A 14,184-nucleotide genomic window follows, 5' to 3' on the forward strand; every position below is an offset into this window, starting at 1 on the left:
TACTGAAACTCCAACTGCAGAACCTTCCTATTCAATTTTGGGAGCCTGAGCTGACATTCGATTTCAGAACCTTCCAATACATTTTTGCTCATGAGGTTTATACCGCTTGTGCATGCACATAAAAAGCTGATTAAAAAAACATGGAGCCATGGCATTGCCAGATGGCTTATTTATTTGCAGAAACTGCCCTGGCCCCCAGAATTGGAGGAAGCAGTACAAAAATCACCAGAACGATTGGTATAAAGAAGCATTAAACGAATTTACATCCAACCTTTTAACTAGAAGGCAAATGGAAGCTAGTTACATCAGCACTCTTGTCGCAGAGCTCTACTCCTACTGTACCCGCCCCACATCCTGATTGACTATTCCAAGAAAATGTTGGATCCCAACTTCACCCTGAGCATTGCCAAAAGGCTCCTTGGCCCGATCCATGTCATGTATAGCATCTGTGACCATCTCAATTGCCTTCAAAATCTGCAGGGAGGAACCAACAATTAATGCATGGAAACAACAGAATAAAGATTATCTTCAACTGTTTGTATCGACCAATGCAGGGCTCAATGAAATCTTTATTACTTCTGCTTCTCCATCAAAAATTACCCTAGCAAATGAGGAAAATTACCCCCCACACCCCACACCAAAGTGACCTTGGGTCCTTCACATAGGTGAGGCTGGGGGGTGTGGGGCAGGGCTTTTTTCCTAACAATGGATTGGCATGAAAATTCCCCAACATGTATGATAAAACTTTTCAAAAAAACATGTATGATAAAATCTAGATGCGGCAAAGAAATAATCACCCCCATACCTGTACATGGCAAGCAGAAAACCAATGACCCAGCACTCTTTTGGATCTTGAGGAACTAACTGATCAGCCAAAGCCAAAACCTTCACTAGCTTCATGAATGGCAAGAAGCAGGCGCTCTTCTAATTGCTCCTTTGAGGTATATTCCGGTAAGTCCAACTGGTTAAAGCTGCACATTCATTGTGCATTTAGAATAATTGCTAAAAAAGAACAGGTGACATCACAAAGAATTGCAAAAGTGAAAGGCAGTACATAAACATATTGATGTATTACCATGTATGAGCAGAAGGAAGACGGTCTGGAGCTCCATAAGCCTTGTGGATCTGAAATCTCTGGGGGCCGGAAATACCTTGTAGTGCTTTGAAACCTTCCAATGGTACCTGCAGAAACAAATTCCAGAAGGGCTACTGAAGTTCTGCCGCAATATGTTGTTCAAGAATACATATGAAACTTTCTATGTGAAACTACATTTCACTGTATTTCTACTTTCAAATGTGTCAATACAGAGTGAAGTGCCTTTTGACCTTTGATGTTCCAGTAACAAACTGCAGTAGTCTGGCCATGTCCTCCTTACTGAATGCTTTAACAACTTCCCAGAACCACTGGATGACAGGAGATGCAGCAGAAAATCCTATATATTCCGCATTAGCCTTCAAATCATCCACTGCAGGACAAACACAATAAGATCAAATCAAAAGGAAATAAATAAATAAGCAAAAGATGATGAATTACTGCTGACAGATGAAATCCACTCACGGTCAATTTCAGGAAGACCACTGATCAATAGTTCAAGTTCTTTATCATTAAATAGGGATATTAGGTCCCTTGGAACTAACTCTGTGAAGCCCTCAAGGAAAGCATTAATCTGAGGACGAATTGCTGTGGTCAGTATATGTTCAGCTACAAGGTCAACATATTCTTGTTTAGTTTCCTCAGTGACCCTGATGTTTCTTCCACCCGGTTTTAGCTCATAATCAGTAACCTGAATTAGAAAAAATATTAAACACAACTAAGACAATAGCCTTAGTCGAAAAAAACTAAGATAATAGCTGAGGCAAGTAGAAAAGGTCTCAGCTAAGCCATGATGTCTTCTCAATACCTCAGTCTTCTCATAGAGAATATGTTTTTCCTCGTCAGGATCCATGCTGAATGTCAAATCAGGAAGGTCACTTACATCATTCTGTTCAGAAAAGACATGATTTAGGAACTGTGCACATCCACACAAACTTAAAATATGAAATTTGTGGGTAATGAAACCAAACCTCCAGCATCCACTTCAAATTTTTGTAGTAATCAGGATCAATAGCCTCTATGTCATGATATGTTACTTTAGCACCCAGGATGTGTTTGTAAAATGAACGGGTAAAGTGGACGTCCAACAATTGACCATCAAACAATGCTTTAGCAACCTGTGCAAATAACTAGGTCTCAGAAGAGGGGTTACACAAAACAAATAATGCAGTATATACTATTGAGGACAGTGTCAAGAAAATACCACTCGACCAACAAACTTGAAATAAGAAAGGTGCTCCGTTTGATAAACAGAGTTAGGATTAGGCTGAAAAGTCGCATTGTTTCCAACAGTGGTGAAGAGAAGAGCTCCTTTGTCAAAGATAACTCTTGAGAGCAGCTGGTACCACTCCCTAGTTAGTCCTCCAGCATCTATACCCTCTTCTCCTTGAAATTGTACGGTCAAGCGACCTTTGAGGTCCTGGGTACGACGTAACCTCAACTGATTATATGAATCCTCCAAAACGTAAGCCCTGCGAACACTAATGCGTAGAGGAGCCGAAAGATGCTGATCATGTTGCTGTCGGATGCGCGACCGGAAGTAAGCACGCTTGTTGTCAAAATCTATCAGCCTTGGTACTTTCAACATCATAGAAAGTGATTTCTCAAGTAAGCTTGGGTTTTGTCGAATGAAAACATTGAGTAGCCGTCGATGTTTTTCTGCAACCTTTATAAAAGTAACATTGCAGATTCCACCAGTCTTCAGTGATGGTGACGATGAACTTCCAGCTAAATCTTTCACTTCAGGAGCAGTAACATTGTAATCTGATTGTGTAACTGGTTGATTTGTTTGAAGCTTCTCACATAGAACAAAAAATGATTCTATAAATGGCAACAAGCGCTGAGTGCCTGGAGGAAGTGGTGGGGAGACAGAGGATGAAGCACCAACTTCCAGAGTGTCCACCAATGGAGCAGGGGAAGTGAATGTTGAATTATGTACAAGTTTTGCCTCTGTTGCACTTATACAATCACTTAATTCTTGCCACAAAGGTTCAAGACCAACATTCAGATCCCACAAAATTGACTGCTCTTCCTGTCCCATATCTTGTTCATGTCTACTATCAATCACATCTGAAGTCAACGTAGATAAGACTTGCAGCACCCGCAAGATAGCAGCTCCAGCCATAGAACAAGTACTGAGCCCAAGCATTTGAGTGTTCTTCAGTGTTACAAGCTCATCTACTGCCGAAGAACTTAAACTCTGAGCAACACCAGCTAACTCAATGGAAAAGAATTTTCGATGCGATGCTGCAACACTAGCCAGTTTTTTCACCACCTCCGAGGCAAGAGAGTACACTTTATCTGGAAGACTGAATATTTCAACAAAAAAGAAACATGTAAGTAAATTTGTCTAAAGCCCTGAAAAAGGACAACAATTTTCAAATGTCAGAAGTCTGACATCAAATATCTTTTCTTGAGTATTTTTGGAGTAAAATGTATTCTAATATTAAAGCATATCAATTGGTTTCAATTTACTGCATATGGCCAAGTCTTCCTGCATAAATTCTGTAAAAGCTGTTGAAGGTGGCAAGACAACCAATTTCGCAAGAGAGGGAAAAGAAAACAATGTGTTCTTAAAGTAACATTCTACCAAAAATGGATCTTTTGAAGCTAAGAAACAAATACACGGAAGGAATTAATTTCCTATGGTGCTTGTTATTGTATCTTTAGTAATTCTATGTATTCTGATTACGCATTGGTCAGCCTCGGGTCCATCTTCATTCTGCCTAGTTGGTCCGCTTTCTCTCTACTGTACCTAGTAGAGTGTAGTAAGAAAAAATGGTATGTAAATCTTGTCCTAATCCCACTTCCCTCCCATACTCCATACTTTCCTACTCCTTGAAAATGAATAATCAAAGGCATCTGTTAGGGGTGTTTGGTTTGAGGAACCACCCCATTCTAGATGAGGTTGTGCATCATGAGTCCTCAAATTTGGTGGAATGAACCCATTCCTCATACTAGTACTAATTATTAGCTTGTAAGGAATGAGGTGGTAATGGATCAACTCATTCCAGTTTGCAAACCAAACAATAAAGTGAGAAAATGATGGACTATCTCATTCCTCAAACCAAACAGCCTATTAATGTTCAACAGGAAATACATGTGAACTCTAAAACTGATGCGTAAACCATCATTTGTGCATGTTATGTGATAATAAGATAAAAAGAATAAGAGTGCAAAGCAAAAAAAAAACTAACCCCTCAAGTGCCAGAATATTGCACAGATTATGCAATTCAGCATCAGGAAGCTGAGTAAGAATGGCATGCACATTAACATCCTGCCTAGCACATGACGCTGGCACCTCAACATCTTTGCTTTGGCTATTATCCTGAATATGACCTTGTTCCAGAGTAGATGGTTCCGCCTGAGTTTGAGATGGTGCCCCATCAACCAATTCAACATCTGAACTATTAGCAATCTGTGCAGAACGAGGTGGATAATCAATTTGGGACGCAGCATTGTTGACCACAACTTCAAGCAAGCACATCACCTGAGGACAAAATTAAAAGATACGATAAATATTTGAAGTGAATCAAGAGCTACCATACGCCAAAACTAGTGCTGAGAAATACCTGCTCAAGGTATACTCGACTGCGCAGAAATAAGGGTTTGTTTAGGAGCTTAAGAAACAATAGAATAGGTGTATAGCCCTGTGAAGATGGTTGCTTTGTGTCCAACGACGCACTTTCTTGAGATATCTCTTTACTCCGCTGTAACATCAAACAGTTTGAACTAGCTGAAGGATTGAAATGGACCAAAAGATCCGCAACAGATGGATGGTTAGAAGCAAGATATGTCAGGATTTCTAGAAGTCTCCGTGTCACAAGTGGAGGCAAACCTGAAAAGTAGTAGTGCCAGTAAAAAGTGCTAAATAACACTGTTGAACAAGATAATGAGCAAAAAAGGAAGCAATATAAAAGAAGTCTTAGGAGAGCCAAAGATTATCCAAGAAATGAAAAATAAAAAGACAAACAACAGAGAGATTGTATTACCATTTGCAGAGTAAGGTTGTGTGTAAACAATGTTCCACTGACATCCATGTAATCTATACGTAGCCATGCAATTAGATATGCTAAGCCCCTCAGATTCAGGTTTAATCATGTTGAGCAGATGGCCAACCAAGGTAACACGTGTGACACTGTGTGCACATAGATTGAACATAAGCCTTTGAAGAAGGCCTTTGCTGAGTGGCTGCAAAAATGTGGAATAGTTAAGCAGTAGCTGAAAATGTAATAAGCTAACAGAAAAGTGGACAAAAACCTATAATAAATAAAGAGGAGACAATTGTGTGTATAGTAACTTTTTCAACCCATCTTTATTGATGTGTTATCTGCAAAGTCATCATTTTCTCATTCTAGTGCATAATCCATGTAATTATTATTGATTTCCTATAGCCTAGAAGGAATTAAAATATCATATTTCAGAGGTTGGTGCGTAACATTGTGACCCCAGTCCTGCCTGGATGGTTCACACATAACGGAAAATATGCAAGGCTTCCAATAATATGCTACTACCCATAGATGGCACATGAATATAGGTGTCTGCAGGGGTTTATAACAGGTTTCCACTGTGCAAGGCTCTTATCATTTCATTTAACATTTTGGGAACTTGTGGCAAGCTTACAAGGACAGGTTTACACTATGCAACTATACATTTATACATGCAATATTACATCATACTACCAAGAATGGAGCACATGTGGCAACGGCTAAAAAGAAAGTTGCAAGTTCAGTTGAAGAAAACATAATACAATTATTGAGAAATTGTGCACAATTTGGACATTACCGGAGCAAGCTGCAGAAGGCGAATAAGTGCACGTAGAGCATCTGAGTCCAGAAGCGGGGTCCCTTCCACATCTTTACCCTTTGAACTGCCTGGTGTAGCAGAAATAACCCTTCTACCCATAGTAACACCAACAGCCCTATCTATAACTGTCTGATTGTCAGCTGGCAACCTCCTCCCTCCAAGCCTGTAGCTTCCACCAAAGAGGCTTCCTCTAGCACGATAGCGACTCAGTTCTCTGTCCCGTAGCATTTGAGCTTCAGCAAGTAACGCTGAAGGAAGGGCAGACAGAACTGCTTCTGACGAGGTTAAAAGCACCTGTGGTAAAAACAGGTCAGTATACTGAACTGTTATATAAATTAAGCTGTACCTCTTCACGCAAACAAGGAGGGAAAGTAGTAATGATTGAAGCACTACCTCTTCACGTAGATCAGGAGGAAAAGTTGCTATAATTGAAGCATTATCCATATCTACTGGCTGACCAACTGGTTGAGAGTGAGCAATCCTCTGTGCTCGCTGCTGGGCTAGAACTTCAGCTTGAATGTCTGGTGGAAGAGCAGCCAAAAACTCTGGATCTATTTCTTCTGCAGCTGGTGGAGTATAGGAAGCAGCTGGGGCAGAACGGTTCTGCTGAGAAGCAAGGACCTCCGCACGAAGATCCTCAGGCAATGCTTCAAGAAATGTGGGATCGATTTCATTAGCACTAGAGGCCTCATTGTTAGCATTTGGTTGCTCTGTCTGAGGCTCTTGATGAGCTTCTTCATGTCTCCTAGAAGACAAGCCATTGCCATCAGAACCAGGAGCCGAGTTTCCAACTTCATTATCAGCAATATCAACACTGTTCATGTCAACATCCGCATTCAATGCAGCAGAATCTACATGAGCATCACTCAGCTCAGGAGCAGCACTTGCAGAAGTGACAAGTGCATGGCAGCTTGACTCCAGATCAGATGGGGCTTCCCTAGGATCATTACTCAACTGAGCTTGTTGAGGTGCTTCAATCTCATTGTGCATAATATGATCACAACTTTGATTACCAGACAAGGAATCTCTTTCAGGACAATCACCAAGTTGTGTATCAGCAATAGACAACATTTCATCACTCTGAGGTATAGGATCATCAGCTGCTGTTTGCTGTACCGCTTCCTCAACACGATTATCATGAACAGAACCAACCGACTGTTGATTTACCTGCACATTTGTAGGACAGAGACCATCAGCAGGAGCAGGTTCTTGATTAACAGTATGAACTTGCTGATGACCACCAACAGGTTGAGCAAGAGAATTGGTTGCTATAGTTCCTGTATCTGGTGATTGTAAGTGTGCATTCACATCATTGCCATTCTGTTCAGGCTGCACCAGAGGAGTATTATTTGAATTACTAACCGCAGTTAACTGCGACACAAATTGATCCTCCACTGCCTGAGCAACAGCAGCTGCATGATTACCTGCCTGTGGTTGACCATCATCAGTCCATGGATTATCACCAGGGCCCCGCCTAATTCGGAGGGAATCCCCACCAAGTGAGAAATCTATCAAAGGTGGGGGAGCAGTACTTACAACACGCTCACCAAACACTGGGGGAGCAGTTTCTGGCGGAAACCCAGCATCTAACATGTACAAGGGGATGTCTGAATTCCCAAAAGATAGTGTGTGAAAATCTCTTGATGAGGTGGTGCCGCCAGAGGGCCACGCTGAACCAGTTCCCTCCCTAGACTGAGCTGGCCTGACGAGCAGTGGATGAAGAAAAGCATTTCCATCAGACCTTGGTCGATCAAGAAGTGACCTACTTCCACTTTGGCGGCGACGCTCAAGACCGAACGAACGATGCAGATTAAATGAATCCTCCGTTCCCACACCATGAAATGACTCAGAAGATATATCAATAAAACCACTTGAGTCTGCACGACCCCTGGAAAATCTCAGATGATGATCCATTCCAGTTAAGCTCTCCCTCCATCTCACTTCTATAACACGGTTCTCAAGAAAGTCGTCATCTTCTTCATCCATCAGATCATCATTGTATTCCTCACCAATGGCATTGTTCTCCTGGTCCTCAATATCTGTGTCAGCTATGGACATCAAACCAGCTCCCTCATCTGCTATTTCCTCATCATCCTCATCCTCGTCTTCATCCTCACCTTCCTCCCCAATATCCTCATCTTCCTCACCCATTTCGTCATCAACTTGATGTTGCACTGGGAAAGGCAAACCAACGTCAGTACTAGTAGCCATTACATTACCTTCAATTGTTTCGTCTCGCATGAACTCCACACCATGCATTGGAGGATTACCGCTAGAGTTATTGTCCACTAGATCAACTCCCATTTCTTGTTCAGAAGGTTGGACATGATTCTCATTATTGTCCCTATCAACATGAGACAGTTCTTGCGCTTGTTGACTTGTAGATTGGATGGTGTCATCAGTATGATGATGTCTGTTATCCGTGCTTTGCTCATGGACTACAGTGTCATCAGCTTCATGTGTTTGTTCATGTGACCCTGGTAATCTGTTCTTGGTATATCGATCTGACTTGAGAACTTGATCACTAGCATAAGCAGTCCTGGTGAGGCTATCCAAAGCCTTCAATATCAAGTTGACAACCTTTGTAGCATCTGGGTGATCCAGGTCAATTACTTTCAGAAAACCAGAAAGAGATTGTACCATTCCACCATCTACCATAGGTTTTGCAATATCAGGCGAGCAACCAAGAACAGGCAAGTTGCTCTGACTATTCCGCGACAATATTGAATTTACCAGCTCAGAGAAAGCCAAAACTTTTCTGTCAGGTATCAAAGATCCTCTGGAGGTACTGCTTGCTGAATCAATGAAATAGTTAAATGCCTTCACAATTTCAGAAATAACCCTTCTACGACCTTCAGCAGATCGGCAGCATAAAGCTACCAAGAAACAGGAAGCCCTCTCAGACAACTTCCCTGTCCAATCATCTGAGACATCAGCAGTTTTAACCGAAGTTAGTGGAAGTAGCAGATAGAATATATGATGCAGTAGACCACTGTGTCCAGCACCTTGATCGCAACTTCGTGACTGTGATATCTCTGTATCCCGTCTCAGAATTATCCCTACTGCATGCACATACATGAGGAGTATCTCACTCATCAACTTAAGCACAAATGCCAACTTTGACAGTAAGGCAGATCTCTCAGAGAGAGCATCACCCTCAAGCTCTTGGCCATCATCAACTTTGGATTTTCCCTTAGTGTTTGGTTCGTCAACATCAATTGGAGTCAACAGGGAGTAACCATCAAACCCCTGTTCTTTGCTTGCAGATGGATAGCTCATAATGATCTCGAGAAGCTGATCGATCACTTGCGAAAGACTAGCAGGAACCTTTTTGTGGCTCCGTGACCATCTGTTCGGTGTATCAACTGACTTAATATCAGCTGTCACCCGAACAGGCTCATTGCATGGCACACCACTTTCTATTGAAGGAACTTTCTGTTTCTCCCTGTCTCTTTCCTTATCCTTCAACAAGACTACATTCATTCTCCCTCCTGAAGAATCTAACTGGCAGACTGAAGTTACGGCCCTCATGAAGATCACAGGATCCCTAGATATCAGCGGTGCCATATTCGTCAGAAATGAGCGTGGAGTACGACTGCCACGGTTGCTTAATGACTGTCGTATCTCCAATTCCATGGCACTCTGCAAGGTCTGAGGATCCTCAATGAGGTGGCGCACAATGGCAGATGCTAAGGTCTCAAATCCTGGAAAGATGCAAGCACTTGGGAGATTTAAAAGAGATGATAGGCCACCATTTTCAAAAAATTGAGCAGCAAGAGCATGTGTCTTTGTCAAGCGGGCACTGAGCTGAAGAACAGCTTGCATAACTGTTGCTGGCACACGTTTCTTGATGAATTCACAGCAGAAAACCAGTGCCTTTTGGCTCTCCTGATCGGTCAAATAGCCAGTAGATTTCCCCAAAATCTTTTCAAACACATTAGCACTTGCATCGTCTGCTGAATCCATAGTTTCAGTTTTCTCTTCATCAGGTGGTGCTGGATTTGCCTTGCTGTCAGCACTGGATATGTCAGAAGTTGACTTGGATGCACCATCTGTTGTTTCCGTATTAAGCTTTGGATTAAATTGTAGCATGTTATCCAATATGAGCAACAGAGCACTGATAGAATTCCAAGTCTTATCTGTGTGGTCTGTCCTTGATTTAAGATTTTCTAACATGTTAAGAACGTGAGGGGTGACACCATTTTCAGCACCAATTTCACGTATGCCACTGTCTTCACTCAGAAGCAAAGCCAACAAATGGGCAACGGAATACAAAGCACCTGCATCAGTGATGGTATCTGACGAAAAACGTCTTAGTTGCTCAAAAAGATACAGGACTACCCGCTGTCGGTATTCCCCCTTATTACGGTTGCATAGTGTCACTAGAAGGTCAGTCAATGGGAAAGCCATGGCGGAATCACTAGAGCAGAAAAGCTTTGTCGATACAGTGAGAATGTCATCCAAAGGGAGCACAAATACACCTTTTTCTTCAGCAGTAGCTGTATCATTCTTATTGCTTCCATCCTCCTTGGGTGTTTCAATGGAGTTTCCAAGTGACAAAGCTAGTGCCTGTGCAAGCTGCACATCTTCTTGAACAAATTCTTCTGGATGGCTGAACAACCAATCAGTTGCCATCTCCACGCTGTTAGTTCTGACGCTTCTCAGAGCTTCTTCTGCCCTAGCTCTTGAAAATCCCATTTCAACAATCGTAGCAATAGCTGACTCATCAAGAGGGGGGCTAGTAACACGCTGGTTGGCAACCCCGGCAATATTGCGGCTTTGCTTCAGATCTCCAACAGCAGAGCATATATTGTTCATAATTGAGACCAAGGAGGTAACAAGAGTTGGGCTGCACTCAGGAAATATTTTATGATTCCAAACAGGAAGGACTGCGTCTAGAATTTGAGATTGAAGCATACGAACAAATGATTCTGGCTCTGAAGGCACGGGGAATAGATTAATTGACAGCTCAGTAACAATAGGCTGGACAAGAAGCTGATTATGAGAAGAGGATGGAGACAATAAGAATGTAGAGTTCACATAATATTCTAGCAATTTACAATAACTCTGCAACGTATCCAGAAGCCAGGAATTGTGAGACACCTTCTCATTAATAGAGGAACCTTGATCTGTGCCAGCAGGAGCAGAGAAAGGAAGCGTCCATAGAAGCTGACTGGTGGCTTCAAAGGTAGTTAGAACTTCCTTGAACGTTCCATTCACATAGAAACTATTAACAAGTGCAGAATTGCATGAGCGACGCCTGCTGTCGAATGTAAGCACAGCCATGTCTTCCACAACCTTTCCAAGGTATCGACATTTGACAGATAACGACATCTCAAAGCCAGCGGTAGAATGTCCAGAGTAACCAAGAGCGCTAAGGAAAAGTTGTGCAAGTGCAGTCACAAGACTTCTTGAAGCTGGGCTAAGATTAGAGTCAGCTCGACGACGAGCTGGTAATCCTTTGACAAGGGTAGAGAGGAAGGAACGCATGGTGTAGCCAAGCTTTGTCAGAAGTTCAGAAACAACAACTTCAGGACTTTTCTTTGAAGCATCATGACTCCTAGAGATCTCTGCTGGAGAAAAAGGGCCATCCAAATCAGTATGTGTTGCATCCAATACTCCACTTAGGCGCCCACGTATCCTTGATAGTGAGTGCCGACCATGGCGGTGCATGTTGGCAGCAGATCGGACTGCTGATACAAAATCTTGCTCCATGCTCCAGGGTGATAAAGAGGCTCTTGCTGAAACAGAATTCATATATCTTGCTACTGGTGCTGCACTTGTGTCATCATCACTATCCCTTTCAGATGCATTAGAAATTGAAGCATCTCCAGCTACATCATCTTGATCTGACTCTTGCTTATCCACCTTGGCATCACTGAGTAAAGAGATCTGCCATGTGACTTCAGTATAAACCTTCCCCAATTCCTTCAATATCTCAGCATCTGCAAAAGCCAGTTCTGAAATCATAATGGTTGTTCCCTTTAGAAGAAAATTGGCAAGAGATAAAAGCCCTTCAAGAGTAGAAAGTGATTTCATGAGAGCTGATTGCTTCACAAGTTCACTATCAACCAGCTTAGTTCCAGAGATCAAACCCAACAGTTCATTTGTCAATTTAAGGTGGTCTCGAAAAAATGAGCACACTGCTCTTGCCAGAGAAACAGAATGCTGAGGTGAGAAGTTTTTAAATGCAACAGAAATACTCTGACCAATTGAAACAGATACAGGTAATACTGGCAACTTAAACAGTTGAAGAACAGCTTCAATTCCTTTTTTCTCAATGAATAGCCTGCATGTGTCAGTATTTTGCAGAACAGTTTCAAGGAGACGAGCAACATTGCATATGCATTCAGGAAGAAATAACTCAATGGAAGATGATGTCGTAGCATCTAGAGGAGCCTCAACCATTTTGCCTGAGCATCCCACCTCAGAAGGTACACCCTCACTCTGTGTTGTAGCTCCCTCCACATCAGCATCCATGGGAACAGCTGCAGAGGAATTATCACATTCTGCACAGGAATTAGAGTCTCCACCACACCCAATTTTTGAAACAGTGTTCAAGATTTCAATAAACATGTCAACTCCAGAGGAACGTAATGATGATGCATGGCGCATTAATTCATCGAGTCCACTTGATAAGGCCCCTGTTGTGTCCCCATTAAGAGCCTTCAAATATAATCTGGAGGTAAAGATTTTCACAAAGCATCTTAAAGCATTGCAGTCCTTTACTAATTGAAGACCACTATTATTCAAACATAATGCATCCAAACACTGTGGTATACATGAGACTGCATCAGAGTTGTAAAGTACACCGTCCAGTATAGCATCAAGAAATGCTTGTGGCAAACCAGCTGCATCAAGAACAGAATAGCATGTTGGGTCTTTATGTATGAGATCACTCATAACATTTGCAGCAAGTGAGAAAACACCACCACCAAAGTCCTTGCCTCTCCTAAAAATTGTACATAAACATGGAGGCAATACATTCTCTTCAGAACCATCAACACGAGCAGAGCTACCAGGAACATATGTTGCCAGAGATATTGTACGTAGTAAAACTTTCATTAAGTTCTTCCTATTATACAAAACCAAGGCTTCAGAACATGAGGGCTGCATATCTGGCACCAGTGGACAACTTTCAACCTCTTTTCCTTTATTGATTGACTGAGACTCTTCATTTTTTTTCGAACCAATCTCAACTTGTGATACTTCTATCTTAAGGCGTGTAATAGTGTCATCTAGTCCACCTAGATCCCTGAACAATGCTGAAGAGGGATTGTGATAATCCAGGAAGCTCTCAATGACATGCACTGCCGTACTAACAAGGTGTAAATGCTGAGTGTTTGTATCTTTGAGAAGAGGCAAAATGGTGGGTATAAAACCTGCTTCTTGAAGAGCTAGAGAACCTGGGGTTGATGATACCAACATAGAAACAAGAGAAAGAAGAGCTTCAGCAAATATTATGGACCATTTCATAGAACCACTGATGATAGAATCAACTGCCTTCTGCATGAGACTAGGAAGAATACTACGATGACCACCTGAAGTTACCGAGGACAATACAGTAGGCTGGTGAGATCGATCTTGGGACAGTGCAACCAATGAAAGGATTCCCAATATCCTAATTTTTTCTGGTATCTCATCCTCGTAGCTAAGCAATGATAATAGCTCATCAATGAATTCTGGTTCATTATTCAAAAATGATGATAAACCTTCAGTATCATGGCCTGCTTGCACAAGAACAATAAAGGCATATAGGCGGATACAGATATATTGGCGTCGACATGTCAAAGTGTCAAATGCCCTTGCAAATCTCAATCTTGTAAGAAGAGGGAACCTTAAAGCTTGCGGCACACTGTAATCCTTGACCAACTTGTCCAATATTTCAAGGTCTGTCTCCTTGCAGGTATTGACATTCGGTAAATGAATTACTTCCAACCTGTTCCCCTTATCTACAGACTGGGATTTCTCTGATTTATCAGCACCACGATAGAACTCAAAATGGAGAGTGGAGCCAACTTCAGTGGAAACTGGATCCGATACAATCGGCAAAGAACATGCTATTAATCCAAGGCCACCTTCTTTTCCACCCCAACCTTGAGAGAAGGCAAATAACTTTGAAGTCAGAGATGTGCTGCGTATCGAGCTTTTCCCAACTGACTTGTTTACAAATGCCATTAATGTCTGCAAGCTCGCTTCAACAATATCCGCATCTGTAGATGCTAGAAGAGCAGACAGATGCTGCTGTAAACATTGAGGACAAGAAAAAAAATACATACATAGCA

General features: G+C 42.0%; 1 protein-coding gene across 1 annotated transcript; it reads right to left on the minus strand.

Moving 5' to 3' along the window:
- Nucleotides 1-91: 91 nt before the first annotated feature.
- On the minus strand, nt 92-14,145 carry LOC101768053 (E3 ubiquitin-protein ligase UPL1; the record flags this gene model as incomplete). The annotated part of the gene is given in 14 exon segments (XM_004956316.3): nt 92-474; nt 806-971; nt 1,076-1,182; nt 1,327-1,466; nt 1,559-1,784; nt 1,902-1,982; nt 2,065-2,211; nt 2,298-3,402; nt 4,291-4,583; nt 4,666-4,931; nt 5,086-5,284; nt 5,879-6,193; nt 6,293-7,327; nt 7,436-14,145. Coding segments are annotated over 13 exon segments (10,727 nt in total), but the record flags the coding sequence as incomplete, so codon positions are not given.
- Nucleotides 14,146-14,184: the final 39 nt, after the last annotated feature.

The sequence above is a fragment of the Setaria italica genome, chromosome II, assembly GCF_000263155.2.
Source record: "Setaria italica strain Yugu1 chromosome II, Setaria_italica_v2.0, whole genome shotgun sequence".
NCBI lineage: Eukaryota > Viridiplantae > Streptophyta > Magnoliopsida > Poales > Poaceae > Setaria > Setaria italica.